The sequence below is a fragment of the Heterodontus francisci genome, chromosome 46, assembly GCF_036365525.1.
Source record: "Heterodontus francisci isolate sHetFra1 chromosome 46, sHetFra1.hap1, whole genome shotgun sequence".
NCBI lineage: Eukaryota > Metazoa > Chordata > Chondrichthyes > Heterodontiformes > Heterodontidae > Heterodontus > Heterodontus francisci.
Window position 1 is genome coordinate 13,505,786 of NC_090416.1, and position 26,978 is coordinate 13,532,763.

General features: G+C 48.7%; 1 protein-coding gene across 6 annotated transcripts in view; it reads left to right on the forward strand.

Moving 5' to 3' along the window:
* The window catches only part of cgnb (cingulin b), an 81,859-nt gene extending 57,762 nt beyond the window's left edge, over positions 1 to 24,097 (forward strand). For 5 of the 6 annotated variants that reach the window (XM_068022668.1, XM_068022673.1, XM_068022671.1 and 2 more), the window contains 11 exons: positions 192 to 398; positions 2,186 to 2,290; positions 3,210 to 3,362; positions 3,932 to 4,102; positions 6,147 to 6,308; positions 7,044 to 7,133; positions 12,112 to 12,195; positions 15,289 to 15,407; positions 17,697 to 17,805; positions 18,815 to 18,978; positions 22,865 to 24,097. In XM_068022668.1, the coding sequence (XP_067878769.1) occupies positions 192 to 398; positions 2,186 to 2,290; positions 3,210 to 3,362; positions 3,932 to 4,102; positions 6,147 to 6,308; positions 7,044 to 7,133; positions 12,112 to 12,195; positions 15,289 to 15,407; positions 17,697 to 17,805; positions 18,815 to 18,978; positions 22,865 to 23,000 (1,500 nt within the window). In that variant the 3' untranslated portion in view covers positions 23,001 to 24,097. Of the gene's footprint in view, positions 1 to 191; positions 399 to 2,185; positions 2,291 to 3,209; positions 3,363 to 3,931; positions 4,103 to 6,146; positions 6,309 to 7,043; positions 7,134 to 12,111; positions 12,196 to 15,288; positions 15,408 to 17,696; positions 17,806 to 18,814; positions 18,979 to 20,686; positions 20,724 to 22,864 lie in introns of all 6 variants that reach the window. The other variant, XM_068022674.1, reaches the window with a different exon arrangement.
* Positions 24,098 to 26,978: the final 2,881 nt, after the last annotated feature.

Below are 26,978 nucleotides of genomic sequence, written 5' to 3' on the forward strand. Positions count from 1 at the left end.
ACTGGGAGTGGGGCCCTCACCTCTTCACCTGAGCAGCGGCCCAGACAGGTGGTGTATTGAGACCCGTTGTGGAATTAAGCAGTCTGCCTTTAACCTGTTATTAACGCAACTATTGACGATCGAGAAAATCTGAAAATTGACTTTCTTCCGCTTCCCTTTCCCTCCCCCGACCTCCCTCCCCCATACCGCAGGATAAACTGAACCTGGAAAATGCAAAGGGAGCCACAGAACAGGCCAAGAAAGCAGCAGACTCTTCCCTGAAACAGCTAAGGCAGGATAACGAGGACCTGAAGAGGAAGATTTCGCAGATGGACTTCCAGATGGGGGAGTGCCAGGACATGATCGAGGAGCTGAAAGGCTCCGAGTCACGGCTGAAGGACAAGGTGGCCAGGATAGAGGTAATTAATTTGGCGACCGCGATGAGCAGAGTCGAATGTGGACACTGCCTCAGGGCGTTCAGTCTTCAGAAAAAATTAATTTCCCTGTTTCCGCCCTATCAATTTTCTCCTACCCCCAGTGCACTTCCTCCATTTCTGCATTCTGATTTATTATTTTCTGCTAATCTTTGGTTTTGCGCATTCTAGTTGCCAATCAGGGGAGAGGGAGGTGGTGGTGATTTGTTAGAGATTCTGCTGCAGACTCGCTCTGGTAGCGACCCTCGAGGTGAACCCTTCCTGCCCTCTTGTACCAAGCTGTGCTTTGGCCAAGTCTTGCTGACTGCTGCTGGTGGCCCCTGTGCCGGCTTGAGCGCCAACGCCCATCGTTGATGGTACGTCAGGTCACCGAAACGCAGTCCTCGATCGCACCGAGGCTGCAAGCGCCTAGCGTCCACCATAGGTACCAGTTCAGCGCACGATTTCCCCTCCCCCCCACCTCCCCCCCCCACCCCCCCATCGTGGAGGCGCCCACGTGCTCTGTGAGCAGGCAGAACGACGAGAGCCAGCTCTGGACAGCAGTCAGTTTTCCCGCCGGCCTGTTAGCGACGTTGACCCTCCTAACTGCGAGGCCGAGTGCTGGTCGGGGGGCGGGGGGGGAGGGGGAAGAGCGTTCTCGACATCGGGGGCGACAGCAGGGGCCTCAGAGACGGGTATGGGTAACGATGAGAAGCCAGACCTCATCTGGCTAACTAGTGAACAACTCCACAGGTATTTGTACACTAAACAGCCACTGAGGTGGATTATGCCTTTAGAGCTCAGAAGAATGAAAATGTGAGACTGGTGTGATTTTGGTGCCAGTGTTGGAAGGGTTTTCTTCCACCCTCCATCCCCAACTTCTCTCTCTGGCCTTTTGAGGTAGTTTCCCTGAAGTCTCTCCGGGGGCTGCTGTGACAAAAAGCATTTCTCTCTCCGCAGTTCTGCAGCTGCCAGCCTCTCCCGGTGCCACACTGCCTGAAAAGGGCAGTGGAAGCAGATTAAATTATTGCTTTCACAAGGGTATTGGATAAATGGAAAATCTTTCAGTGTGGTTGGGGGGGGTGGGGGGGAGGGGGCGCGAGCAGGGGCAGTGGGACGAGTTGGATAGGATTCAAATAGAGGAGCAGGCACAGGGTCCACGATGGGCCGAATGGCCACCTTCTGCGTTGCATGAGATCTTTTGCATCCCTCGGAAACTCCTGAGCAGACGGGGCGTTTGATGTCTTGCCTAAAGGACAGCATCTCCAGCAACGCAGCCACTCCCTCAGCGCTGCACTGGAACGTCTTGAATCTGGCTTGAACCCAGAATACCCCAGCTCATGGAGTGAGCGTGCTAGCAGCTGACCCCAAGCTGACACATGATTTCCCCCCCATCGGGCACGTTCCGCCAGACAGTTTGTGAATTGATGAAAGCCTTGGAGGAATGAGAAGTAACTTGGAAGTGTCACCCAATCTCTTGCCGTCCCTCTTAGACGTGGTAAGAATCAAACCGTATAGGGGGCGGCCATTTGGCCCTTTGTGGACGTGTGACCTCTCTGCAAGAGTTGCCAATTAGCGCCACCTCCCTGCCGATGACCTTTCATCAGAACTGGAAAATGTCGGAGACGTAACTGGTATTAAGCAAATGCATGGGAAGGGGGCGGTTGATGGAGTTAAGATACAGATTAGCCATGATCTGACTGAATGGGGGAACAGGCTGGAGGGCCTGAATGGCCTCATGTTCCGATGTTAAGTACATTTAAGTGATTCGTCACTCTTGAACCTGTTTTTAGGCGGAGCGGAAGCATATGGAACAGTCTCTGGGAGAAGCTACAGAGCAGGAGCAGGAGTTGGCCGTAGCCAAGAGAGCGTTGGAAAACCGTCTGGAAGAAACCCAGGTACAGCACACCGGGGCATTCTCTGTATCGGAATCCATTACATAGCCTGACATTTTCCATAAAGTTTCCCCAAAACTTTCCTTTAGAAGCTTCAGTGCTTAGTGCAGTGAAATTTTAATTTCTGTCATTTATTTAGCACCAGCGTACTTGTGCAGTCAGCAAGGTTCTGTTTTTGGCTTCCTAGGTCCATTTCCAACCTTTCCTACTCTACCCACTCCCCACAGCAGCTGTTGCAACCCATTGATGCAACCCTATGTCCTGTATTGTGTTGCTTACACCTCTAACTATTGCAAGTCTCTGTCACGGTTCTTAGTGTAGACCTGTTTCCTGCCCCACTATTGTAATGATTTGCTCGAGGGGTGTTTTACTTTTCTATTGACATGATGAAATGCCATCAGAACTTCTCAAACATTAAATTGTGAAGGTAACCAGTTTTAATTTAGCACTCAATCCCCGACACCGAGTGTTTAACTACTTTTCGGAACAAGATTATTAATAGGACTATAGATGAGATACTGTATATTGCAAAAGCCATGCATCACGCCACCTTCTCCACCCAACTGCAAAGATGGTCAGCTGCCCCTCCACTCCAGACCCGAAGCAGCAATAGGTTTCGTAAATTTACAGGGAGCTCAGCATCCTTTTCATCCCTCGGTCCCAATCGGAAGCATGCGAGACTGGAACGTTCAGTGACTGCTGGAATATTCCAGCATTGGAACTTCCTCCAACCATGGACTGAGAAGGTGCTGAGCAGTGTAGAAAGCTATGGTGCCTTTTGCGATGGGTGCTGGTCCGTGCGTCCTGTGGTGCCTTTCCTCACTGATCTATCCGGAGGGGCCCCCCCCCCCCCCCCACATCTGCAATCATAACGCTTGCAATTTCGATTTCACTCCCTCACAAACCCCATCGCAATGAACAGCGGAATCTGAACAGGCTGGCCCAAAACTACCAGGAGTTAAGCGAGCGTTTCCAGGACGAGATGAGGCAGAAGGACCAGCTGAAGAAGGCAAAGAATGAGTTGGAGGAGCAGAAGAGGTTGCTGGATAAAACAGTTGAGAAGCTGCAGAGAGAGGTGAGAAGCGGGGCATGGGTAATGAATAGTCATTTGGTAGCACTCTCTTCTCATACAGTATAAATTTGTTGCTTTCCCTTACATTGGTGTTCTTGCGGATTGTCCTGATGAGTGCAAGACGCAAAGCTTTGCCAAAATGTCTCTATTTTCAGCAATGCATGAGTGGTGATGTTAAAAAGGGCAGTCTCGCCGTTTTCTTTTATGTTGAACGCTTGCAGAGCTGCTGTACCCCTGCCACCAGCCAGACTTTTCTTCATTAATTCTGAGCAGCGCCAGCGAAATCGCCCATCACGGGTTTCCTTCTCGCAATCGTTTTTATCGTTGGGTGTCTTTATTAGGTCACTTTATTGCGTTATGTGGCACTGGACTGGCATGTAGTCCAGACTGGATGATCTGAAGGAAATGAGTAAACTGTTTTGGGTTTTTAATGAAAATGATGTACAGAAGAAGACAAAGAAAATCTGTTCCCACTAGCTGACGATACAAGGCCAGAAGTCGTTCTCCAGACACCACCAGACAGCAATAACTTGGACTTTGTTCCATTCTCTCCCTCCCCCCCCCAATCACAGGTGGATGAGGTCTCCGAGCAGTCGGGGAGCTCGGTGACGGTGCTGCAGTCCCAGTTGGAGGAATTCCGGGAGAAATCGCGCCGCGAGCTAATGGAGCATCAGAGGCAAGGGAAGGAGAGGGCGCTGGAATTGGAAAAGGCAAACCTGACCATCAAGAGACTACAGGATGAGGTGCCAGGCTTATCTCGCGCTCCTCGGTATCCAAATGCCCCTGGGACAGTCTGAACTCAGAAGGTTTGCTGAATCAGTCTGGCACTGGGGTGAGCAGTGGGAATGGTGCTCATTTCAGTGACTGCCCGCCTGAGCCAGACAGGACTTTTTATAAACGGGTGGGGGGGGGGATCAGCTGGTCTTTTGATGAGTGTTACCGTGCTTGAGAACCTCCACCCTGCCTCAGACATTCCCTCCTATTTTTTTTTGCCTCAATTTCCGCCACCTCTCCCTGCTCACGCAGAGTTCCGTCTGCAGCAGGCAAACTTCAGTAACTCTCTTAAAGGCCGTGTTTTTTTTTCTCCCCTAAATCTTGGGAAGCATCACAGTCAACCTTGATCTTGACCTCGCTGTCAAGCGCACCGTTTCAGCATGAGTTCCCGCTTGGTGATCAGGACCTGGGAGCCCTAGACAACTTCTCCCCATACCCAGAACCTTTAGTTCCTTGGTTCTGAAGCCTCGGCTCAAACCACAAATTGCACCTGGTCTGTACGTCCCAGCTGTTTACTCGTCCTGGCCAGTTGAGCACTGAGCAATACTTAAAAAAAAAAAGCGAGATGTGGCATATGGTCTCAACAGTGCTCCGTAGTGCACAGTGCAGCCCTCAGTTACTGCCACCAGGTGGTAACAGAGCTAGCTAACCACTATTTATGTCTCGTCTTTTACCACTGTAAACATGCCATGCTGCTTCCCGATCAGGAAGTGGGTGTCGTGGTAATATAAACAGGAGTGGCGGCATAAGGTTTCCTCAAACAGAGTGACTTTTTGAAGTAAACAAGGGAAGCAACAGCGTTGATAAATTATTTGGGCTTTCCACAAATTTACTTGTGGAAACAGGAAAAAAAATGGACTCTCTCTCCCCGCTGGTGATGTGGCTTCAGAAGTGAATGCAAAGGAAAATTTAGTTAAGGTTCTTGCTGTTCCAAGATTTCCTCTGCAATGTCTGGGGAGGTGAAAGCTTTATTGACAATTTTATAGATGTGTATATATATATTGAACAAAAAAACATAAGTAGGAGCCGAATCAGTCCCTTGATCTGCTCTGCCATTCATTGTGATTATAGCTGACTTTCTACCTCACCTTATCACACACTATCTCCCTTAATTCCCTTCATATCACTGCCTTGAACGTACTCAACAACTGAGCATCCACAGCTCTCTGGGGTAGAGAATTCCAAAGATTCACAACTCTGAGCAAAGAAATGTCTCCTCATCTCAGCCCTAAATGGCCGATCCCTTATCCCGAGACTGAGAACTCCCTGGTTCTAGACTCTCCAGCCAGGCGGAAACAGCCTCTCAGCATCTACCCTGTCAAGCCCCTGAAGAATTTTATGGTTCAATTAGGTTACCCCTCATTCGTCTAAATTCTATAGAACTCGAGGGGCCAAATAGCCTCCTCCTGTGCTGTTGTGACTTATTATTCGTTCTGTGGGATTTGGCGAGGCCAGCATTTATTACCCATCCCTAATTGCCCTTTAAGAAGGTGGTGCTGAGCCGCCCCCTTGAACCGCTGCAGTCCACATGATGTAGGTGCGCTCCACGGCACTGTTAAGAAGGGATTATGACCCAGTGACAGTGAAGGGTAATATTTCCAAGTCAGGATGGTAGCATGACTTGGAGGGGGAACTCGCAGTTAGTGGTGCTCCCATGCGCCTGTTGCCCTTGTCCTAGGTGGTAGAAGTCGATGACGTGGGAGGTGCTGTCACAGAAACAATGAGTTCAGAGTGGGACGTAGAATTTAGAGTATTGATAATTTGCGTCTGTAGGGCCATTGGGATTGGTCCACCGGCGTGGGAACCGTTGGCACAACACGAGTGAGACCCTCGTAGCAGCAAAGGTAATGCCAGGCCCCCAAACTGGAATGCTGCTCAGTGAGCAGCAGCCAGCATTTGAGGGCAAGGTGATGGTGCCTATCCAGCACTAAGGAACAGGATCACAGAAAGCATCGGAAACCGTGCTCCCATCCCCGTGGAGCACCTGCAGTTTAACACGTGTTCCCATTCCAGATTGGGCGCTTGAAACAGGAGCTGCTGCAGAGCAATGAGGAGAAGGAGAAAGCTCAACTGGATAAGGATCTGCTGGGGCAGAGAGTCCACCATTTGGAGCAAGAAATGGACACCAAGAGACGGACGCAAGACGACAAGTCCCGGCTGGCGAAAGTACTGGAGGTGGGTGTCAGGGATTTGAGTTGCAAACAGACTTGTTCGACTTGCGCAGGCTCGGTTTTATCAGGGTAAAGGAATTCTCACTTTTTCATCTTAAAGAAAGACTCGATGTGCTGAGGGCCGTTGTTTCTAATCGGGAAAATTCAGGTCTTTTTCCCATTAATTTCTACAACTGTAAGTCTGGATAAGCCTGCTGAGACAATCAGTGCTTGGCTTTCCATCCCATGTTTCGTTTTAGCTGGTCATAGCCAGGAAAGAGGTGGGAGTACCACAGTGGCTTTATCAACCCCACGGGTTCGGAAGCGGATAATCTTCCAGAGCGCTCGCTCCCGATCATGATTCAGAAAGCCCTGTGAACTTGTGCGGAGGCTGGTGAGGGCAACTGTGAAACCACCCCCCACCCACCACTACCCGGTGGAGGATTTGCCTATCTAGACTAACGGGCAGCAACCCGCCTATTGCAGTTGAGACTGAATGTCGATCTGGGATTGTAACGGGCGGCCCAAGTGATAACTACTTGTTTTGGGCTAATGTGTCTGTCTGCTGTGCTGCCTTAAGCAGAGTTGAGGTCTGTCTGGTCTGGTCTGTGCTGCCTTAAGCAGAGTTGAGGTCTGTCTGGTCTGGTCTGTGCTGCGCTGGTTGCGAGTGCTTCCTCGTCATCTCTGGCCAGCCGTGTCCGGGGCTGAGCCTCCACAGGGAGCTTGTTTTGTAACTCCGCTCGTTTCCTCTCCATTGCAGGATAAGGTCAAGCACTTGGAGCTGGAACTAGATGAAGAGAAGAGCAGTGTTGATCTTTTAACCGAGAGAATCAACAGGAGCAGAGAACAGGTAAAGGAGCAGACTCCCAAGTCCCTCTTGCACCCCTTTGGCATTATCTGAGTAGAGTACAACTGTTATCTGACCTTTCTTTGATCAGCCGAGTGTCTGGCTCTGTGCAGCAATTTCTTGTTCAGGCTTAATCTTCAAACGAACTACTAAATGAACACTGTAGAGTTTTGTTTCAGATATCAGGACACACCCCTGAATCAAGATCATTTAGTTCTTGTGGCCTTGGCTCTGATTGTTAATATTTTCCAGATTGAAGCTCTCTCTCTCTCTAGATTATGGTTTCCAAGTCACACTCCAGAAATTGAGCACAAAAGCCCTAGACACTCTCACTCCAGTGCAGTACTGGGGGAATGCTGCACCGTCTGAAGTGCCGTCGTTCAGACTAAGTGTTAAACCCAGGCCGTGTCGACCCCCCCCCCCCCCCCCCCCCCCCCACCCCCGAAGGCAGAGAGATAGTGCTTCGGTCTGAAATATATTAACCGTCAGAATCCCGTGACACTAGTTTGAGGGAAAGCAGGAGAGTTATCGCTCGTGTCCTGGCCGATGTCACGCACAAAATAGCTGATGATCTGGGCCATTAACACATTGCTGTGTGTGGGATCTTGCTGTGTGCGGATTGGCTGCCGCGTTTCCTACTTTTACAACAGCGGCCATACTGTTTTGAAATAAATAGTACTTCAATAGGCTGTGAAACACTTTTTTGGGATGTCCTGAAGTTGTGAAAGGCGCTGTTGAAATGCATGCTTTTTTTTTTCTTTCCCCCTATATCCTTTCCCCCCCCTTCCCCTTTTCTCCCAGCCCCTCCCCCCCTCTTTTCAATGCTCCATTGCTTCCCCTTCCTCTCTCCCTCACTTCCTTTCCCACCCCCGACACACTCTCATTCCATAATATCCAGTGATTTCAACACGACATTTATGTGGTTGCTTGTGACTAACAAATTTATCACCTGTCCCAACCGAGATTCCTCGATTACCATTTCAGTTCTATGATTCTCTCTCTTCCCCACCCAGCCCAAGGCTCCGAGGGCAATGGCAGCAACCCCGGCTAAGATCATGTAGTGTCGGGGGGTGGGAGGGGGGGGGGGGGAGGTAAAACCAGGGACCGTCCCTGATCTGTGTTGACCAGTTACCAGTTCTGCGTTGTCTGATGGCTGTTGTGGCGATCTGCTCCCATATACTTGCACTGTTGACATCCCACTGACTACACAAAAGTTACACTGGCAGAAACTGTGCACTGCAAGAACTGTAGTTATCTGCTCATTTTACTGTCTGGACAAATGTGTGAAGTTTTGCCAAAATCATCTCCTGGTTTCAGCTGCCTCGGCCGACACCCAGTGCCTGCAGTGCAGCTCAGACCCATGTTTATTCCCTGTTGGGATATTGAGTCACTGCTCTAACCTGGGGCTATAGGTGTGTCCAAGAGACATTGAACAGCTGGTATCTCTTCATAGAATCATCTGGGAGGAGTCCTTTTGGCCCTTCATGCCAATGCTAACCCTTTGAAAACTATCTAACTATTTCCACCTCCGCCCTGGCCTCTCGCACCCACCCACCCTCCCCCTTCCCCCATAGCCCTGCTGCTTGGGTGCCCGAAACCATAAAGTCCTGACTCTTGTTTATCTGGGCGCAGGTCACCCGTACATCCTGCGGAGCCTGAGATAACTGGGCGTCTCGAGTTGAAAAGTACTCTGCTTCCAGCCCATCGCCTCCTGTCTGTAGCCACTGTGATGGGCGAACACAAATCTAAATGGACTGCAACTTCCTCTGCAGCTTGGCGGGTTGCAACCCAAGTCTGGAAGAGAGCATTTTTTTAATGATGCGACTTGTTTTCTTGAGATTCAGGTCTTGGGCGTGTTATGAAAACTCCATACCATCCATCGTGGTTCCTGATTCAGAGTAGAGGAGATTTGACTGAGGTTATAATTGTGAAGGGTTTAGACAGAGTAAATGATGAGAAACTGTTTCCAGTGGCTGAAGTGTCATAACCAGAGGGCACAGATTTAAGGTGATTGGCAAAAGAACCAAAGGCGATATGAGGAAAATCCTTTTTTTTTTACGCAGCAAGTGGTTAGGGTTTGGAATGCGCTGGGTGGTGAATACAGATTCTCTAATAGCCTTTGTCCCTTGGGGAATTAATAACGGGAAACAAGGAAATGGCGGAGACTTCGAACAAGTACTTTGTGTCTGTCATCACGGAAGAAGACACACAAAGTATCCCAAGAATCGTAGAAAACCAAGGGGCAAGAGGGAGGGAGGAGCTTAAATAATTACTATCACTAGAGAAATGGAACTAAAGGCTATCAAGTGCCCTGGACCTGATGGCCTGCATAGTGGGGTCTTAAATGAAGTTGCTGCAGAGATATTCGATACATTGGTTGTAATCTTCCAAAATTACCTAGATTCTGCAAAGGTCCCAACAGACTGGAAAACTGCAAATGTAACACCTCTATTCAAAAAAAGGAGGGAGACGGAAAGCCGGAAACTATAGGCCAGTTAGCTTAACATCTGACATTGGGGAAAATGCTGGAATCCATTGTTAAGGAAGTAGTAGCAGGACATGTAGAAAATCACAGTGCAATCAGGCACAGTCAACATGGTTTTGTGAAAGGGAAATCATGTTTGACAAATTTATTGGAGTTCTTTGAGGATGTAACAAGCAGGGTGGATAAAGGGGAACCAGTAGATGTAGTGTATTTGGATTTCCAAAAGGCATTCGATAACGTACCACATAAAAGGCTATTGCACAAGATAAGAGCTCATGGTTTTGGGGGTAATATGTTAGCATGGATAGAGGATTAGCTAACTAATGGGAGAGAGAACGTCAGGATAAATGGGTCATTTTCAGGAACACTGTGTAATTAGTGGTGTTCCACAGGGATCAGTGCTGGGGCCTCAACTATTTATAATCTCCAATGACTTAGATGAAGGGACCGAGTGTATTGTAGCCATATTTGCTGACGATGCAAAGATGGGTAGGAAAGGAAATTGTAAGGAAGACAGAGTCTGCAAAGAGATCTAGATAAATTTGGCAAATGGAGTATAATTTGGGAAAATGTGAGGTCCGCTTTGGAAAGAATAGAAAAGCAGAATATTATTTCAATGGAGAGAGACTGCAGAATGCTGTGGTACAAAGGGATTTGGGTGTCCTTGTACATGAATCACAAGAAGTTAGCATGCAGGTACAGCAAGTAATGGAATGTTGGCCTTTATTGCAAAGGGGATGATATAAAAGTAGTAAAGTCTTGCAACAACTGTACAGGGCGTTGGTGAAACCACACCTAGCGTACAGTTTGGTCTCCTTATTTAAGGAGGGATATACTTGCATTGGAGGCAGTTCAGAGAAAGTTCACCAGGTTGATTCCTTGGCTGAAGGAGTTGTCTTATGAGGAAAGTTTGGGCCTATATTTATTGGAATGAGAGGTGATCTTATCGAAAACATATACGCTTCTGAGGAGGCTTGACAGGGTAGATACTGACAGGATGTTTCATTTCGTATGGGAATCTAGAAGGAGGGGGCAATTTCAGAATAAAGGGCCTCCCTTTTAAGAAAGAGATGAGGAGGAATTTCTTCTCTGAGGGTCATTAATCTTTGGAATTCTCTTCCCCAGAGAGCAGTGGAGGCTGGGTCATTGAATATATTCAAGGCACAGATAAGACAGATTCTTGATCTACAAGGGAGTCCAGGGTTAAGGGGGGCAGACAGGAAAGTGGAGTTGAGGCACGATCAGATCAGCTGCTATCTTTTCGAATGGCGGAGCAGGCTCGAGGGCTGAATGGCCTACTCCCTCTGCTCCTATTTCTTGTATTCCTATTCAGAAGGGAATTGGATAAATACTTGAGGGAGAAACAATTGTAGGGATATGGGGGAATAGCAGGGGTAGTGGGGCTAACTGGGTTATTCTTCGATGGACCCAGTGCAGACACAATGGGCTGAATGGCCTCTTTGTGAGTTGTACTATTCTGTAGTAGGGAATGCACTTCAGTATTAAAATCAATTGGAGATACTGACCTTTGAAAGTAGCTCTGCTTGTTTTTGCATTTGATTTCACAATGGCCATACAGTGTCCCACTGTGTGCATATAATTTACCTACGGTAAGGGGCTGGTTGATCGCATCCAAATAGCCCAATGTGTGTTTTGTAAAGTCATCCGTGAATAGCAGCATAAATAGGCTTTTGTGTGCACTATTGACTTTTTTTTGGGTGCTCTAGTAGACAGTTGAGTGGAGCCCATATGCAAGGAAGAATTGCTCAGTCTACCTTCAACGTGCCTCACGGTGTTTCACATTGGGGCTGGAGTCTTGTGGACGTTGGCTTCCACCACCCCCTCAACACAAGTGCCAAATGAGAACTCTCCCGCAATAAGCCAGACACAGAACCGGCAGGCTTTTTAACAGTAGGGGAGGGGATCACATCTGAACCCGATCCTGTTCTCACTAATTGTTTGACAAGTACACACTTCCTGGCAGGGATGAATGGTTAGTGACCAGTTCAGGGAATAGATAGGATGATAGAAAGAAATCGTTGCCTCCGATTGTGCAGGAGAGGGCAGAGTCTAAAAATTATAGCCAGTCCTTTTTCAGGTGAAGTAATAAAACCGTTCTAAACACAAAGGGTGGAACTCTCTTTAGCAAATAGCACTATGCACTATATTAAATGTTAATTTTAAAGCTGAGATTGAGAATACTTTTGGTTACCAAAACTCTAAGGGATATGGGGAAAAGTCAGGTACATAGAGTTAAGTGGCAGATCAGCCATGATGTAATTGAATGGTGGAACAGGCTCGAAGGGCCTAATGGCCTCCTACTGTTCCTATAACGTTAGGTGCACTTAGCCATCAGGGAAGATGCACGAGCCTTTGTAGAATCAAGCGTTCATACTCGAGTTACAGTATAAACACAGCCAATCGAATTCATGTGGAACATGTTTTTCTCAATTTCTTTGCTTTTTCTCTCTCCCCCGCCCCTTTTTCTGCCAACAGATTGAGCAGCTGAGAGGCGAGCTGATGCAAGAAAGAGCCGCAAGGCAGGACCTGGAATGTGATAAAATTTCTTTAGAAAGACAGGTACGTTTCGTTGGTGGGGGGGGGGGGGGGGTGGCGGAATAGATTATTGTTGCATCTTTCACTTAAGAGAATTGCTTTGCAGGGGACATGGTGGGCAACGGGCCAGGCGTTATGGGAGGCGAACCAAAGATGTGAGGTTTTGGGAGGGGGGTAGGTGGTGGTCAATGTTCCAGGGCACGGTGGTGTGGGGGGAGGGGAGGGCCTTCAAGGAAGAGAGAGGGACTTAGAGATAATCCCAGAATGTGAGACCTAGGGAGCTGATGGGATGGTCTCCAACGGTGGGGTGAAGGGTGGGAGGCACGTGGGGTTAGAGTCAGTGGGATAGAGAGCTCAGGAAATGGGGGGTTTGTAGGGCTGGAGGAGATTTGTGATTGGGTAAGGCCACGAAGTGATCTGAGCACGAGGCGGAGAATTTTTAAGTTTGATGCGTCGAGGGGCTAGCACCTGGCTTAGGCCTGCGAGGGCAGGGTGACGGGTGGGACTTGGGCAAGGGGGTGGGTGGGGGGTGGGGGGGGGGGTGGTGCAGCTGAGTTTTGAATGAGCGAATGTTTGGGGAGAGTGGAGGAAGGGCGGCTGGCCAGGAGAGGACTGGAATAGTGAAGTCTGAAGGTAAGAGGCAGGTTTCAGCAGGAGATGGTGGGGAGTGGCAGGGTGATGTTCACGGAGGTGAAAGTAGGTGTTCTTTGTGATAGAATGGAAATGGGGTTGGAAGCTCAGCTCAGGGGTTGAACAGGGCATCTAATTTAAAGTAGCTGGTATTACGTTAGGCAACACAGAACCACTCACCACACCACCACCCCTCGCCCATTGATACTAGGCATTAGAGAATACAAATCCTGGAGTTTAATTTGTGCTGAGCTAGTTGATGCCAGTTGGGTTGCTGCAACCAGCTTCACTGTTGAAGTCTGCCAGAGTACTTGCCTCTGCGATCCTCCTAGTGAGAGTCAGGTGAGGGCCGAGCAGTGCTCACTTCATGGCTTCCCACCTGAAGAATGGGCACTTATTTTTTTGTTTCGACTGGTGGTGAGGAACACTCCCTTTTCGCAGGGTCATCCCATCTGTCATTGGGATAGTAAGCGGTAGTGTGTTTTTGGTGGTGCCGTTGTCACACAGTAACGTCTCCTTTTATCTCTGGTGAGATCACTACACTGTGCACGTGAGCTGGCCAGAGTCTCAGCCTGCCCGACATGGACACAGAATGTTGGTTCCCACAGTACAGCTGATTACAATACCAAACATTGGTGGAGCGAGAAGCAGAGTTAACGTTTCTGGTCAGTGACCCTTCATCAAAACTGGCAAATGTTAGAAATGTAAAGGGTTTTAAGCAAGTAAAGCGGGGGTGGGGCAAGTGATAACAAAAGAGAAGGTGTTGATAGGACAAGGTCACAGAGAATAACTGACCAGTAGTTCCTGGAGCAAAGGCAAGTGGTATGTTAATGGTGTTCTGAAAGACAAAGCATTAGTACAGAGAGGGTGTTAATGGACAGAAAACTGAACAACCTGGCCCCAAGCACAAACATGAAAAAAAACAGTGGTAGGCACAGTAGAAACAAACTAACAGAAAATAAACACAAACAAGAAAAAAATAACTCAAAATAAAAAGGGGGGCCTGTCATGCTCTGAAATTATTGAACACCATGTTCAGTCCGGCAGGCTGTAGTGTGCCTAATCGGTAAATGAGATGCTGTTCCTCAAACTTGAGTTGATGTTCACTGGAACATTGCAGCAATCCCAGGACAGAGATGTTGGCATAAGAGCAGGGGGGAGTGTTCAAATGGCCAGCAACCGGAAGCTCGGGGTCATGCTTTTGGACTAAACGGAGGTGTTCTGCAAAGCGGTCCCCGGTCTGCGTTTGGTCTCCCCAATGTAGAGGAGACCACACTGTGAGCAGCGAATACAGTATACTACATTGAAAGAAGTACAAGTAAATCACTGCTTCACCTGAAAAGAGTGTTTGGGGCCTTGGCTAGTGAGGAGAGAGGAGGTAAATGGGCAGGTATTACACCTCCTGCGATTGCAGGGGAAGGTGCCATGGGAAGGGGACGAGGTGTTGGGGGGGTAATGGAGGAGTGGACCAGGGTGTCGCGGAGGGAATGATCCCTTTGGAATGTTGACGGGAGGGGAAGGTGCATTTGGTAGTCGCATCACACTGGAGGTGGCGGAAATGGATGAGTCTGATCCTTTGGATGTGGAGGCTGGTGGGGTGGAAAGTGAGGAGAAAGGGAACCCTGTTGTGGTTCTGGGAGGGAGGGGAAGGGGTGAAGGTAGAGATTTGGGAAATGGGCCAGACACGGTTGAGGGCCCTGTCAACCACAGTGGGGGGGGGGGGAATCCTCGGTCGAGGAAAGTGGAAGACATATCAGAAGCACCGTCATGGAAGGTAGCATCATGAGAGCAGATGTGTCGGAGACGGAGAAACTGGGAGAATGGAATGGAGTCCTTACAGGAGGTAGGGTGTGAAGAAGTGTAGTCGATTTAGCTGTGGGAGTCAGTGGGCTTATAATGGATATTAGTAGACAACCTATCCCCAGAGATGGAAAAGGAGAAGTCGAGGAAGGGACTGGAAGTGTCGGAGATAGACCATGTAAAGGTGAGAGAAGAGTGGAAATTAGAAGCAAAGTTGATAAAGTTTTCCAGTTCTGGGCGGGAGCAGGAAACGGCACCGATACAGTCATCAATGTCCCAGAAAAAGAGTTGGAGAAGGGGGCCTGAGTAGGACTCGAACAGCAATGTTCGCCAAATCCCACAAAAAGACAGGTATAACTAGGACCCGTGCGGGTACCCATAGCAACACCTTTTACTTGAAGGAAGTGAGTGGAGTTGAAGGAGAAGTTGTTCTGGCGGAGGAGGCTAATGGTGGCTGGGGACTATTTAGGCCTCTCTTATTTTTTAGTGTTTTTCTTTTTTGTGTTTATTTTATTTTAGTTTGATTTAGTTTGTTTCTACTGTGCCCACCCACTTTTTTTCATGTTTGTGCTTGGGGCCAGGCTGTTCAGCTTTTTGTCACTCTCTGTATTAACACTTTGTCTTTCATCTTAATCTTCATCCAGTCTCGTACCTTACAATTAACCCTGATTTCTGTTTGTCTTGCAGACTAAAGATCTAAAGGCCAGACTGGCAAACTCTGAAGGGAGCCTAAAACCAAACGCTAACTTGCCTCAGCTTGAATCTCGCATTAGGGAGCTGGAGGATCGCTTGCAATCGGAGGAAAGGTACGAGCTGCAAAAGAAACAAACAAACTGGGCCAGTGCTGAGGCAGGGTGAGAGTTTATCACAACGAGCTCAGCATTCCCAGTTGCAGCCATTTTATCAAGAGGCAAGGCTTAGATACTCTTCCCTGAGTCAATAACGGAAGCAGAGAGTGTCTCAAATGCTTTACAGTGAGTTGCAACAAAGTGTAGTGACTGTTGGAATGTAGGCAAAACATGGCAGCCAATTTGCACACAGCAAGCGCTCCCAGAAAGCAATGACTGCTTTTTGAAGTGTCCATCGAGGGATAAATTTTAGGCAGGATGCTGGGAGAACTCCCCCTTGTTCTTCCAGTACAACACCCGCTGGAACAGGCGAACATGGCCTCAGTTTAGCACCTCATCCAAAGGACAGCACCTCTGACCATGCAGCACCCCCCGCAGTACTGCGCTAAAGTGTCAGCCTGAATTACTGGATCGCCTGCTGAACTCCTGGAGTGGTCTTTGAACCAGTCACCTCTGACTTGGAGGCGATTGTGCTACCGCTGAGCCAAGCTCAGGCCACCAGGCATTTGCTGCCTCTCCAGAGGGCAGTCGGAAGCTGGTGCCAAGTAAAAACGAAAGGCGCTGTCTTGGAGTGATGCAAACCCGTTTGGACCAGAACGTCCCAGGAGCGATCCCCCCCAGTCTGTACAGAGTGGGGCAAGGTCTGTCAGATAGCTGTTGTCAGAGCTATGATGAGTTTGTGTCTCTGCACCTCTTTCCCCCTGCCTTGTGATGCTCACCTTCAACACTCGCATATGGAGAGTGGGCATTTGGAGATGTGCTGAAACCTGACAGAACCGAACCCAGTCAAAGTCATCAAATTCGGGGGGGGAGAAGAAAATTGAGGGGGGAGTGGGGGTTAATTTAGAAGACAGAACCTGGGGTGTAGAGCATGTCTGTGTAGGATCTCTTTACGTAACGATGGCCGTGATTTTCTGAGCCTGCGTTGGCTTGAAATCTACCTCCCAGTTCCTATTTTCTGTTCCCAACCAGTGCAAGTGGAAAATCCGGTGTGGGTTGTCTCTGATCTGGTTGGGAAAACGTGTTGCTCCTTTCCAAACCAATCCATTTGCTTCACGCGAACCTCCTCATCTCTGTGTTCTTTTTGTTAATAAAAAGAAATCCAGACTGCACATTAATTTTTTTTTTAGTTTTTCCCTGTCATTGCATACGACCTTGAGGCATGCTTTGCCGCTCGGGAAAGAAAGTCTTTGTAACTTTTGAGTTACTTAAAAAAAAAAAAAAAATGCTTGTAGTGGTTTGTTTTGAAACTTGGTACCTTAGCTTATACTTAGTTCGGTGTCTGTCGCACATTCATCGCTACCTTCCAGAGTTGTGGGTTTGAGCTCATAACCTAGGCTGGAGTTGAAGGAGTGCTGGAATGTGAAATGTCATCCTTTGGAATAAGACAGTAATAGCAGTGTCTTGCATTCATGCAGCACCTTTATCATATGATGCTTCATAGTTGCGTTATTAGACACCGAGCCACGCGAGGAGATATTAGGGGGACAGATAATCAGGTGTTGAGGAGTGACAAAGGAGGAGAGCGAGGCGGAGAGGTTTAGGGAGGGACTTCCCAGCGTTTAAACCGAGGCCCCATGTGCCTGTTACGTGGATGTTAAAAGATTTCTGCGAGGGTGGGTGTGATGTGTGGGTGGGTGGGGGGGGGGGGGGGTTTGGTGGAGGCTGCAAGTATTTAGCACTGATGGTCCAGCTGCTGTGGTGTGGGCCAGGCTTGATGGGCCAGCTGGTCTTTTCCTGCTCGTTCTTCACGTGTGTATCCCACTAACAAGAGCAGGAGAGTTCCCCTGGTGTCCTAACCAGCATTTCCCCCTACAACTGCAGCACTAAAAAGCAGATTAACCAACCGTTAATCAGATTACTGACTTGTGGGAAATGACTGCCGCATTTTGCATGTGAAGTGCTTTGGGGCAATTTTTCTGAGAGAGTTCATAATTGCAAGCCTCCCTTTGCTGAACTGAAAACAATGTTAAACTCCATCATTGAGTATATTCAAGGCTGAGATAATATCTTTGATCTCTCAGGGAATCGAGGGATATGGGGAGCAGGCGGGACAGTAGAATTAGGTGGATGATCAGCCGTGATTGTATTGAATGGCGGAGCAGGCTCGTGGAGTGGGGGAAGTCATGTTCTAAATTCAGGCTTAATATCTATATTGGGAGTAGCGAATGATCCTTTTCCTCAATAGTCTCCCTCTGTCTGTCTTTCTCTCTTTCCCCTACCTCCCTCTCTCCCTCACGTTAACAGGGACCGAAGCGCACTGCAGGCATCTAATCGCAAGCTGGAGAGGAAAGTAAAGGAACTGACCATTCAACTCGACGATGAGCGGCAGCAGGTGTCCGATGAGAAAGACCAGGTACGGCTTTGGGAGGGAGGTGGAGTAGCTTTTGCCCAGAGTTAACCCTGCATGGCCCCCTTTGCTGGGATTGGGGGTTTGTGCGGGGTGGGGGGGCGGGGTGGTGGGTGGGGCAGTTGGCTTAGTAACTTGAAGTGTACTCGAATATAGCTTCAGGTCTGTGTGTCCGCTCAATTTCAGTTCGTACCACTCTCACCTCCTCAGTCTGAAGGTTGTGGCTTCAAACCTGACACTGGAGACTCCAGATTTCCACACTGAATCATCCAGTGTTGTTCAGACGAAATACTAAACTGAGGTCCCAACTTATACTGGTGATGAGGATCCCGTAGCGTTATTCAAAGATGAGTAGGAAAATCCACTTTCCTACCTAAGATACCCCCCACAGACCAACACCAGAAAAGAGCCTGCTAACACGTTGCACATCTCATCGTCATTGGCCGTTCAAGGCCAGTCCACAACAGCTACCATGTTTCCCTGCATAACACGCACACAAAGTGCTGAGAGGCTGTTTCCCCAGGGCTGGAGAGCCCAGAACGAGGGGGGGGGGGGTCACGGTGTCGGGTTAAGGGCTCGGCCGTTTCGGACTGAGATGAGGAGCAATTTCTTCGCTCGGAGGAGTGTGAATCTTGGGCATTCTCTACCCCGGAGAGCTGTGACAGAGGAAGAAGGTGAGCTAGTTATTGCTCAGAGTCTGCAGCATAAAATAAATCCTCATTACAGGGAGCAACACCTTTATATGAGACGGCTACCCTAATGGGTAAATAAAAGATTCATATGTAAATTGGTTCGGCTATATTTTCCCAGGATAGAAATATAGAGTGAAATTGACTGGTTTAGCCTCACACATAATTTGCAACCTGCTAGGACTGTTGGCGTAAGAAATGTTAGGACTGTATTTCTCTAACGAGCATTAACATTCAGGAATGTTAGGCTTGTAAAAATAACTAATTTTGCAGCAAGTTACTCATCCCCTATTGCATTTGTTTTTCCTCCCTCTCTCTCTGCATAGCTCACCTTGCGAGTAAAAGCACTGAAGCGACAAGTGGATGAAGCAGAGGAGGAAATCGAGCGCCTGGAAACCGCGAGGAAGAAAAGTTTGCGGGAGCTGGAAGATCTGCACGAAGTCAACGAGCAGCTGCAGAATCGCATCAAGTCTTTGGAAAAGGACATCTGGTGAGAGAGCTCACGGGGAGAATGCCTTTCGGAAGCGGGGGCCTTTTTTATTAAACTGAGAAAAGTGGGTGTAGGACCGCGGCCAGAAAGGGAGAGCGTGAAATAGAGCAGAGCCTGGAAGGAAGTCAAGTGGTTCAGGTGACACAGAGCTCGGATTATTAACCTCTTCCTACAGTCTCCAGGCTCTAAGACAAAACGGAAGTCAGGAGTTCCACGCCTTAAGATCGTGAAAGATGAAGAGACAGTGCAGGAAGTTTCTGTTTTAAATCGCAGAGGCCTGGACACGCTAAAGGAAAGTGCAGAGGTGCAGTGACTGTATTCAGTGAGATAAAGACTAGATGGGGAAGCGAGGCCCTTTCATGAGCATTTCATGGACGCTGTAAGAGAAGGGGAGGTTACAAGCAGTCAAAGTTCTCAAATTATGAATGGTTGACTTGTACGTGTTAGAGCTGTGAAATTAAGTTACAGCCATAAACTCACTGCTAAACGTTGGCTCATCTTTATAGTAATCTGTTTTAGCTGATCTGTAATTTGCTTACTGAAAGCATAGATAAGGAGTATAATAGGTGAGGGTGTGGCAACTGGACGTATTGTGTGTCTGGTACTTTGCATTATGAGTTTGTTCCATCTGTGTTTTAGCAGCTGGCCACCAGCGAATAAAAAGTTGCCCCCCCCCCCCCCCACCCCATGTTGTAAATCACTTCCAAGTACTGAACAATAAAACTGTTCACGTTTTATGTACCTGAGGAATGTAAACTTTATTGGCCCTTATTGTTTTATCACACTTTTTTTTATTGTCCCTCTCTCCTTGCTCGGTCTCCAATGGAGCACAAGTCTTGGTCTAGATCAACGCAGCTGAGGTCGAGTGGATGCAGACTGGCAGTGACTGGCCCTCTTTATGTCGTTACGGTGGGTCCCAGGAGATCAGAAGATCATGGCCCATCTCCCCCCCCCACTCACCCAACAACCCTGCCATTCCTGATGGAGCTGCTCGTGCTAGAAGCTGAAGCCTCATGGTTCTCACTTCTCAAAGGGGGGGGGAGAGGCTTCAGCTGTGTGGTTTTACTGTCAAACTGATGCTCGGTTTCTCCAGAAGCAGGCACACCACCAGGCACCGGTAACTAGGGATGAGCAATAAACGTGACGTCGCACGATGTGACTGCTCTGAAGGTGATGCTGCTGAGAAACAACTGACTAGAATATCACCAGTTGCGTCTCTCATCTTGAGGCGGCACCTGGGTACGACTGCTGCTTTTGGTGCCCCTGGGTGAGTGAGGGGAGGGCGAAATCATCCACGATTCACACTTCCGGCTGCTCGTTTGGACGTCGGGTGGGAAAATGGAATTGACTGCGACGCCTCCCGCAGTCGAATACCCTTCCCCGCATCCATTGCCCAGACTGGAATGAAAAATGCTGTTGGGACCAAACGTTCGATGGTTGCTCACTTTTCTGATGGGTAGGAATTCCCAGAAAGGTTGCCGGCTTGTCACTGGCTTTGATGCGGATCGGCCACGATTTCCTTGAGGGGCGGAACGGGCTCGAGGGGCCGAATGGTCCCCCCCCCCCAACCGCTCTGATTATTTTTTTTTAAATCAATTTTTGTCACCTGTTTCCAGATTAAAAGCTGCCCTGAAGGACATTTGGCTCTTAGGTTGGGTTCATCGGACAAAGCATAAACTGTGTCACCTCCACTTGTTTCTTTCCCTAGGCAGTTCCACTGTAGACGCGAAGCAGACTGAGCCGGTGTAAGTTTTTGTTTCAAATCTGTTTCATGCAGATCTGTGCTGCAGCCCTGTGAACCCGCTGATCGCCAAGCTTCCAACCATAGTGCTGTTTCCATAGATCACTGATCTTACCGGCTGCTTAAAAGCTGTTTATTAACTGGTCAATAACCCACTTACCGGGCTGCTGCCAGGTAACCGATTACTGGCAAAGGTGTTGTTTGCTTACCCTTAACCTGTAAACTTCACAGGGGTGCTTTCAAGTGCATGTCCCACTGAAACCGGAACGATGACTTTTTTTTGTGCGTTGAGGGGAGTGGAAAGCACCCCATGTGCACATGTGTTAACGAGATAGCTCAGTTCCCTGACTGGTTAAGGCCAGACGAATGTGTTAAGGGGATTCATTAAAAGCCCTGTTGCATGTCATTCACTTACTAGCATGTTCTGAATGAAGTTGGACCATTATATCGTAAACGCTACTAATAAATCTGTTTCCATTGGAAGTTGAATGTATCTGGACAATTTCACTGCTCTCACGACACAGCTAAAGGCACTCACTTCTATACTACAGCCAGCAGAAGTCTGTTTTTTAAACACTTGACCTATTTTTCTGAAGCCTCATTGAAATGCGTAACAGACGGGCTTCCCCCCCCCCCCCCCCCCCCGTTTGATGCAGGACAAATGCCATTTCTCTTGCATTATCTGATCAGGGATCCACCTGATTGTTGACATCGGGTGGTTGAAGTGGAAGGTGTCCCTCTCCCCGACACAACTTGCTGCACAGGATTTAGTTCAGTTTGAAAGGCTTTTAATGGTCACGGCACCGGGTCCAAAGCCTCCTTAGCAGGCAGCCACATTCCCCTGCATCACGACACCTCAGGCAGTGCAGCGCTCCCTCAGCACTCGCACCAGGAGTGTCGGTCTGGATTATGGGCTCGAGTCTCTGGTGTGGGATTTGAACCACAGCCTCGTAACATGGAAAGATTTTTTTTTTTAAGGGTATTGGTGTTAGAGTATGGACAGACCTGATATTTCTGGAGAATAAGTTCATCGGCTAAAAACGGTTATTTACAACTGAAGGGGCGATCTTCATGTGAAGAGGATTCAGCATTTGCGATGGGACTAAGGCCGTGAAGGCAAAAGCCCAGTGAGATGAGGTAATGGGGAAGATCAAGGTTTGTTTTCTGCCCCCACCCTGTTCAGTCTGGGGACTGTGTCTCAGAAGGCTTATATTGGGTGCAGTGCCGATTCATCTGAAGATACCTGCATTCAGAAGAGTTAAACTATGAGGGCAAGATGCATAGACTAGCTTGTATTCCCTCGAATTTAGGAGATTAAGGGCTGATCATATTGAGGTGTTTAAGAGATTTGATATTCGCACCATCACTAAGGCCACCTATTTCTACATCTGCAACTTCGCCCCTGTTGAAGCTCATCCACTGCTGAAACTCTCATTCAGCCTTTGTTACCTCCTAGACTTGTCTGTTCCAACGCACTGCTGGCTGCTCTCCCGTATTCTATCCTCTCTAAACTTGAGGTTATCTAAATCTCTACTGCTCTTGTCTTTACTCGCACCGAGTTCCGTCCACCCTGTGCTCGCTGACTTGTATTCGCTCCCGGTCGAGCATCGTCTGGATTTTTAAAATTCTCATCCTTGTTTCCAAATCCTTCAATGTCGTCGCCCCTCCCTATCTCTGTAACCTCCGCCAGTCCCATGACCCTCCAAGATATCTGCGCTCATTCCGGCCTCTTGAGCATCCCTGAGTCCCATCGCTTCACCGTCGGCGGCCATGCCTTCAGCAGCCTGGGGCCCTAAGCTCTGGAATTCCCTCCCTATACCTCTCCGCCTTTCTCTCTCTCTCCTCCTTAAGATGCTTCTTCAAATCTGCTTCCTTGACCAAGCCTTCGGCCATCTCACCTAATATGTGGCTCAGTGTCATATTTTGTTTCATAATGCTCCTGCGAAACACTTTGGGACGTTTCATGACATTAAAGGCGCTGTGTAAATTTGTTGTTGATGGGATAGATACAGACAGAACAGGTTCAAGGGGCTGAATGGCTTCCTCCTGTGTTCCCTATGTTCCCTAAAGAGGGTGCGCTGAATGACCTCCACTTGTGGCAAGTGCCGATGACCATAACCTCCCCGCTCTGTGTTCACTGTACAGGCGCAAGAACGCACGTGCCAACGTGGGACTACGGGATGACGACCTGAGTACTGACGACGAGTCCGAAGGCACATACGACCCTTCCTCCATTGCGTCGCTGATAACGGAGAGCAACCTGCAGACAAGCTCCTGCTAGACCAGGCTGTTTTCGGACAGGAGGAATTCAGCAGATCGTTCTCTCGCGCTCTCGAAGACCGGTCTGTACAGAAGAAAATAACTTTTTGCGTAGAAACTGCATTCCTTGCTGATTGCTTGCACCTCTCCATAAGTGGAAAGTCAGCATGTGTTTTTAAAACAACCTGCCTGTGCAGAACTCATTGTGCCTGTAGAGGCCACTTTCAGTCACACGATTGGTATAACTTGTATTTTCTTACATCATGAGAGTCTACTTTGGTAGGAACGTTGCATTTTGTCCGGCCTGTATCGCAATCTTGTTCTCATTTCCGTCGCTCTGGGAGCTTAAGATGGTCCAGCATTCAGTTTGCACCTAAACCCAGAAAGCGGACACAGGTAGTGTGGGTGGGGAGGGGCCTCTGCACCCATTTCCCGCTCCCATCCTCATCCCGAATTGAGACTGAAGTCCTCCTTTTGGGGGGGGGGGGAACAGCCGGAGTGTGAGTTTGTGTTGCAAGGTGGTGGTGGTTATCTCGGGGTGTGAACGGGCAACGCGGTTGAGTCCTGATCCTCGGTCTTTAGTGTTTCTGCTCAGTTGACGGGAGGCAAGCTTTACGGATGTGCCTCCGTAGTGGAGGTTAGAATCCAAGAAATACAAGAAGGCAGGGTAAGGGAATTGGCGTTTAAATGAAACACTTGGAATGGGATGTACTGGTGAAGAGATTAGATTTAAGATGCTGAAAATCGAGAGGGGGCAAGTGGGGAGAACAGAGTTTGATGAAAGATGATAATTTAAACACTTGTTTTGATAGTTTGGGATAGATAATAACTCCTGATGGGGGAGTGAATTTTTAAAAATTGTGTCGCAGTGCGAAAGCTGAACTTTTTTTTTGAATGGAGTGCAGGAGCTGTTGGATGTGAATCTCCCTGAACTTGTCGTCATTCAATGTTTAAAGCATGTCCCTATTGTGCAGCCGTGATAAATTCTCAATGGCAGCCGTTCCAAGCATTAACAGTGTAACGCACAGTGCAAAGCTGGGCCCTTGATTTCCCGTCTTCGCTGTGCCATTTTCTACCGGTCGTCGTCGGGCTTCAGGGCAGTGAGGCAAGGATGCAGGCTGGGGGGTGGGTGGGGTGGGGTGGGGGGGGGGTGGGGTGGCGACTTTGAGGGCAGATGCCGGAGTGTATTGCTCCTCACAGTTTGTGAGGAAGGGCGACTGAGGCCAGGTGCTGGGCCTGAACTCGAGGGAGCAGCCAGCTGCTGTCACGGGGACGACTGGTCGGGTCGGGATTTCGGAAGAGTGAGAGATGGGCCGAAGGGGGCGCCGCCTTCATTCAGACCTCTCCCTGGATTCTGAAAAGCCAAGTCCCGGCCACAATCAGCAGCCGCAGCTTTCACCACCTTTTTTGTGTTGCTAGCAAGCTAGCTGGTGGAGAGGGAGTATTATGCGTGTCTGTCACTTCAGACCACGCTGTCAAATGGTTACGAAGAATTATGAGCTGTCGGAAGGCCCCAGGGCACATGGTGCTTGTGAGAGGCAGGATCGGAACTGCAGAGTAGCCTGGAGTAATCCAGCGCCAATGAGCTGAGTAATCGAACTCAGTGCTTTGTGATGTCTTTCTAATTAAATCATACCCAGCATGGTGCAAGTCTTTGAAAAGTAAGCTCCTTCTCCTATTCCGAGATAAATTTCGATGTCTGCGCCTATAATCAGCTGGCTGTGTCCTGTCCTGTATCCAATTTGAACTGTGTGCCTGTAGAGAGCAGGCTGTGCGCGCTCTCTTCCTATATCTGTGCCTATAACCTGCTGGCTGTGTCTCCTCTGCTTGCCCGTTACCTGTATCCATCTCTCTGTCTGTACCCAACCCAGCTCCATGCGTTTGGGCATCCCTCGGAGTCATGAAAATGGAATGAGTGCTGGGTGTGGCCAGACCAGTCACAGATGCCCGTAGCTGCAGGCTTTGCAATTGCAAGCCCTTCACCTTTTTTCAGTTTGTACTTGCCGAGTCTTCTGCCTGATGGGCGAGTCACTGACGCTGCCGATGACTATCAGTCAGGCTCAGCTGGATGTCTGTGGACAGGAAGCAGGGGGCAGGACTGATGACTTGGAGTTAAAAATTCTGCTGACGCTTGCTGTGAAGCCGTGCTCGGCAGAAAGGGGGGACCCCTGCCTTCAGGAGCGATGTCGAGAATTGGAGGGAAAACCCATTTTTCCTTCATCTGCTTCTCACCAAAGAACATTACTGGGGAACCCGAGTTTGGTGTTCAGTTACGGGATGTTCTCGTGCTTTAGTTGGTGTAGAAGCTTTGCCTTTTCTTGAAATTCACTCTTTCTCGGAAGAATCCCTTTTTCTCCCTCCCATTCCATGACACAATAAACGTGAAAAGCCTGTGTCAGTTCGAGCGCATCGTGAGACTGGGCAGTGTGTCGGAAGGGCTGAACCAAAGTGAACTGGAAGGAGGGTTATTCCCCTGTTCCGTCACTTGAGCTGAGTCTGGGCCAGGGCTGGCACAGAGACAGGCCGGGAGTGGGAATTAATCCCACAGTAATAATTTAGCCTGAAAGCATTGACAAAAGACAGTTAGGATAATTTAATTATAATGTTTTGTATTTATCGGGAAAGAAGTAACTAATAGATTTAATGTGATTACCCATTTTTTCCCCCCAAGGTTTTACATTAGGTTGATAGGTGTTGAGTTGGTTCCATTTGAAGGGGGCGTTTTTGTTGAATTTTATTTTCCTTGCCCGAGTTGAACAGTATGGTAATAACCTTGGTTCCTCGATACACCTCTGGCATCGAGTCCAACTCTGACAGCAAAGAACCCGCAACTGCTAGAAATCTGAAATGAACGCTGGAAACCGCACAGCAATTCTGTCGGCATCTGAAAGAGGTTATAGCATTAGGTATCGTTTTCCTCTGACGAAGGTGGCTTTGAACCCGGGTTAACCTGCTTTCTTAGTCCAGGTGGTGACTGGCCTGGTGTGTACCAAATCTCCAATGATGTTCCTTTTTTTTCCCCCCCATCTTCTGCAGGGATCTGATCTTTTTCTCCCCCTCGTGAACGTATTTGTATTTTTCTCTCCTGTTGGGTCTCAGGCTGGCTCAGTGAGTGTGTGTGTCTCTCGCCTCTGTGTCAGAAGGCTGTCAAGGACCCACACCACAAACTTGAGCACAAAAATCAAAGTTGACGCTCCCAGTGCCAGTACCGAGGGAGTGCTGCACTGTCCGAGGTCTTTTTCAGATGAGACGTTGAACTGAGGCCCCCACCTCTCCCGCCAGGTGGACAAAAAGGATCCCACGGGCACTGTTGGAAGAAGAGAGGGGTGGGGGAGTTCTCCCCCAGTGTCCTGGGGCCCAATATTTATCACCCAATCAACATCTCGAAAAGCAGATTACCTGGCCATTTATCACATTGCCTTTTGTGGGATCTTGCCGTGCTCACATTACAAGTACTCCATTGGCTGTAAAGCACTTCGAGACGTCTGGTGGTCACGAAAGGCGCTGCAGAAATGCAAGACTTTCTTTTCCCTAGTGGTGCTTTCTCTGGGTGTGGCAGTTTCTCCACAATGGTTAATGGGAGGCCCAGAGCTTGAATAAAACCGTCCTGTTTAGTGGCAACATGAAAGAGATTTTCCAAAACATCCTTTCAACGCTTATGTGTTTACGGAATCATCACTGAGGCATTCGGCAGGCCTTCAAAGTGCTGTAAATAACTCTGCGGCTCAGCAAATCTTTGCTGCTTAGCCCCGAATCGGTGTCTCTCCCTCTTTAATGCAAGTGGCACTCACTACGGAGGGAGGCGCCGTCCCGGTTCTGCTGGTGTGAACTATGAAACAAAGCTGTCTTCTGCAGTCCCATTTCCCTGTTCTCTCCAATCCTTGAGCGTTCTTCATGTTTAAACCACCCCCTTCCCCGGCCCCTTAAACATCCGACATTCTGTAACTTACCATCCAGATTCCCGGGTGCAGTGATACTCTCTGATATCATCTGTGAGATG